This window comes from Psammomys obesus, unplaced genomic scaffold (assembly GCF_907164565.1).
Source record: "Psammomys obesus unplaced genomic scaffold, mPsaObe1.curated_primary_1811, whole genome shotgun sequence".
Lineage (NCBI taxonomy): Eukaryota > Metazoa > Chordata > Mammalia > Rodentia > Muridae > Psammomys > Psammomys obesus.
The window spans coordinates 7,636,777-7,641,222 of NW_026593286.1; the positions used below are offsets into that span (position 1 = coordinate 7,636,777).

The 4,446-nt window shown below is 44.6% G+C and overlaps 1 protein-coding gene across 6 annotated transcripts in view; it reads right to left on the reverse strand.

Moving 5' to 3' along the window:
* Positions 1-4,446, reverse strand: part of LOC129683736 (nuclear autoantigen Sp-100-like) — a 66,107-nt gene that overhangs the window by 42,968 nt on the left and 18,693 nt on the right. For 5 of the 6 annotated variants that reach the window (XM_055616638.1, XM_055616640.1, XM_055616643.1 and 2 more), the window contains 2 exons: positions 985-1,131; positions 253-324 (listed from right to left, as the gene is read on the reverse strand). The exons of the other annotated variant lie outside the window; for it this stretch is intronic. In XM_055616638.1, the coding sequence (XP_055472613.1) occupies positions 253-324; positions 985-1,131 (219 nt within the window). The remainder of the gene's footprint in view (positions 1-252; positions 325-984; positions 1,132-4,446) is intronic. 6 annotated transcript variants of the gene reach the window in all.

The window sequence follows — 4,446 nt, forward strand, 5'->3', positions numbered from 1 at the left end:
ACACACACACACACACACACACACACACACACACACACACACACCTGTTTCTATCATGTTATCAATGGATGACTACGTCTACTAATAAATCCATTGATTGACAAGCCTACTCCCCAAAGCAGTATGCAATGATTTCCCTGAATTCCACAAAAGAATCAAATAAAAATCAATGCACAGAACAGGTCCCGGGGATCCATCATACAGAACAGACTCGGACGTGCACAGTCTGCCTCGCTCCCTGGGCTGACTTACTTGGTTGGCAGCTGACTGAGGGGGCATCTTCTGAGCAGTTGTTTTCATCACCAGAATCCTCGCTGCTGATGACTGCACAAAGGAAAGAAAAGTCCCTTATGCATCCCAGAGATGGCAGCAGCCCCGCACAGCAGGGGACACGTGAGTGTGAGCGCTAGGAAGACCTAAACAGTTAACTCCTGGCTGCCGAGCAACAGCTGACCAAACAGGCACAGAGGTGGCCTTCCCAGCCACTGACAGGCTTCTAGTCTGCACCCTCATTTTGGTTCTCACTTTCCCCGCCCGCCTCTTTATTTCACTCTATATTATTCCTCGGCCTTCTTCCTGGCTCTGCCCATAGCTCTTGTTCTTCATCTGTACCTGGTAATATGGACCTCTTCACACCTCTGTCTTGGGTTTGTTTCCCTGTCCATCTCTTCTCATATGTATTTTAGTTCCCTGTTTTTGTTTTTGTTTTTGGTTTGTTTGTTTGTCTTTCTCTTCTCTTTAATCCCATTTGCCTTATCCTCCCCCATCTGCCTTCTCTCTTTTTTTTTTAGGGGGAAAAAACCCCTCTGGCCTCAACATTTATTAACCTCCATTTCTCATTTCTGCCTTGAATTTTTTCAGATTCCTTCTGCTAAGCTGAAGGGTGGCTGTGGTGGGCCTCCTTCCCCCTGCCTCAAAGGTCCCTGAGGACATAGCGAAGCCCCTTGCCTGGGAATCTGTTACAATTTCTTCAGTCATCCTTACCAATTTCCCCAGACTCCTGATTGCTGTTGGTCCTTGATCGGGTCTGTTGTTCTTCATACAAGAGTGAGGATGACTCTTCCTTCTCTATATCTATGAGATCCACAGAAGAGCGACTAACTTGTATCCCACGGCTGATTAGCACTGATCCTGGGCCAAATTACAATGAATAAGTTATTTTCAGGGACTGAGGCCTGTAAAAGGTCTTCAGCAAGCGTGAGGACCTGAGTTTGATCCTCAGGACCCACATGAAAAGGACACATAAGTGGCATCCATTTGCAATGCTAGCACTCAGAAGATAGAGCCAGGTAGATTCCAGGGCGTCACCGGTCAGCCAGCCAGTCTGGCCTAAACAGCCAGCTCCAGACCAATGAGAGACCCTGGCTCAAAATAAAGAACTGCAAAGCACAACATAACCAGAAGTAGACCTCTGCATACACACACACACACACACACACACACACACACACACACACACACGAACATGCAGACCACTGCACGTAAACACACACGGACACACAAAGCATTTTCGTTTAACTCTCTAGAAGAGCATTTTGAACGATGCTATGAATGATCCTTCTCCCTTCAATTTCACACCCACTCTGTTCTTACCTTTCCTTCTACCCATTCCTCAAATCCTTGGATAACCCACTTTCATATCTTAAATCTAAAAGTTAACCAGGCATGGCAAGCCACACCTGCAATCCCAGTACTTGAAAGGCTAAAGTAGGAGGAACGTAAGTTCAAGGATAGCCTAGGCTACATAGCAAGACCTGTTTCAAAAAATAAGTGAAGATAAAATTAAAACTGTAACTTCAGTAGAACACTTACATATAAAAGTGGAGGTTAAATGATCGCAAAGTGAAACTATCACTTGGATCAAGAAGCAGATGAGTGACACCCCAGAAGCCTGTGGGTGACACATTCCACCGTCCCCACAGTCTTTCTCAAGGTCAACCACAATCTCCAGTTTCAAGACCTAGATTAATTTTGCTACTTACGTAACCAATACAAATGAAATCATAACCATGTTATCTTTTCTGTTCTCAGCTAAGACAAATACTCCCAGGTTTATACACGTACATACATATGTATATATAATATGTACATATTAATATGTTTGGGAGAGTTTGATGTATTAATATTTTTGATGTTATAGAAATGTACTGACTTGCTCGGTTTCAGTTATTTAGTTTTTAAGAATAGTCTTGCTGGGAGCATTCCTGTGTGTGTGTGTGTGTGTGTGTGTGTGTGTGTATGTGTGTTTAGTCGTTTGCTTTTAGACAGGGTTTCATGTAGCTCAGGCTTACTTCAAACTATGTAGTTAAAGATGACCTAGAATTCCTGATCCCTCTTCTTCCTCCTGAGTGCTGGGACTGAGGTGTGTGCCTTACTCCCAGCCTTTTTGATGTCTTCTGATCAACACACATTTCTCCCAGTTGAGGAATGTAATTACTGAGCTCTGGGATATGTGTGTTTTCAAACCTGAGAGATTATATCCAACTGTTTCTCAAAATCACATGGTTCTCATAACCAGCAGAAGCTGAAGAGGCAGAGCACAGCAAATGCAAGAACCCAAAGACAGTGTGTGTATCAGGGTAAGATATCAGGGATACGGTATCAGGGTAAGAGGGTAAGAGGGAAAGAGGTTGCCAGCCTTCACTGCCATTCTGACAGTGCAGACAGCTGCTGAGAGCCGCAGAAGGCATTGGGCTCTAAAAGCCGATTGAGCTGGTTTGCATTTGTTTTACTGTTTCTTTATCTGGGTGAGGGTTTTCCCTGATGCTAGTGTGCGCATGAAGTGTCCCAGGAGGGCAGAAAAGGCGTCTGAGTCCCTGGAACTGGAGTTAGAGATGGTTGTGGGTTCTAGGAACCAAGCCTGGATCCTCAAGAGCAGCCAGTCTTCTTAATCACTAAGTCAGCTCTCCAGCCCAATTTATTTTTGTAAGATCCTTCTTTGGCGGGAGGCAAGAGATTTGAAGGTATACATGTTACTTTTATTTCCTCATATGAAAAGATGAGATGAGAGCCATATCCAAGCTGTGCAATACATGGCTTGGGCTGAGCTCAGAGCATTTCTTTCTCTGTTCTATCCCTAGGCCTGGAAGCGTCTAACCTCCGTACAATCTAATCTTCCGCAAGCCTGAACCTTAAAGGCTTCAGCTTCCAGCTTCTGTCTGCTAACTTAGGCCTAGAATATTTCAGCCTCTGAGACTTACTGCTGAATGAGCTCACCCTTTCTAGTTCTTTCTGAACTCTGGCTGGTTCAAATCAGCTGTTCTGGCTCAACACTGCTCTCTAAGCTGACTGAGTCAATCTGGCTTCTCTCAACTTCTGACTGAATTGCTCTGCTTGGCTTCAAACTAGCTTTGGCCATTTGTTCTAATCTTCCGGCTGCTTCTTATTCTCTGGCTTCAACTGTCTCTGCTGACCTGCACTGAACTCACAAATGAACTCAGCTATGCTGCATTGAACTCACGGCACTAACTCCCAACAGGTTCTTCCTCTCTCCCTGCACTGCTCTTAAATAGCCTCTTTTTCCTGTGCTGTTCTAGTGAGAGTTGAGTGCATCCTCTCTCTGACTCCTGTCAAATCTTTCTCTGATTCTTCACTTTGTTTGCCTCTCAATCAGATGTCACTTTCAAACATGGCTGTACAAACTAATCTTACCTTAAAGGTGTGCCTGCATTCCTGCCACAGGGATTAATGGTGTGTGGCATGCCTGCATTCCAGCCGGATCATACAGACCTAGGTCTTTGGATGTGGTGCTTTGCGAGAGCAGCTGTGTTGCTGGATTAAAATTCCTCTACATGAAGGGGGCAACACTGGAGAGGTAAAACCTAGAGAAAGGCTGTTCCTCCTGTTTAAATGAGTGTGCCTGGGTCATACATGGGATTACCAGGCCGGGGATGCACACACAGGGGCAGGCTGGAGACCCGTGAAAGTTGTAATTAAAGCAGTGCCAAATAGGGTGAGAGAAGTTCTAGGCCACGAAGTTGGGGGCAGAAGATGCCAAAACAGCCTTCACATAGACTAGTCCTTCTTTAAGCCCTTGGAACAAGAGCCAAGAGGACAGGCCTGGGCTAGAGAAGTGTGTTCAGGAATCAACAAATTTCATACAGTGATTAAGCCCAAGAAAAGACGAGTCTTCTGTAATCTGAGAGGATTACAGGGTCATCATGCTATGGAGGGAGACATCTTTCTCTTATCAATGGAGGTAACATGTTAATTTTCCTCCTTTTCATAGCCCGTTCTGCTAATTTTTCACTCATCGTCTCTGTGCCTTCCCCATTTTGCTCTCTTTCTTCATAGTTTACATTTCTGTTTTTCTCTGCACATACTGTTTACCCTCTATATTACTTGTTTGCTTGTTTAGCATATGTGTAGCACATCATATGTGTAGCACATCATATGTGTAGCACATCATATGTGTGGCACATCATATGTGTGGCACATCATATGTGT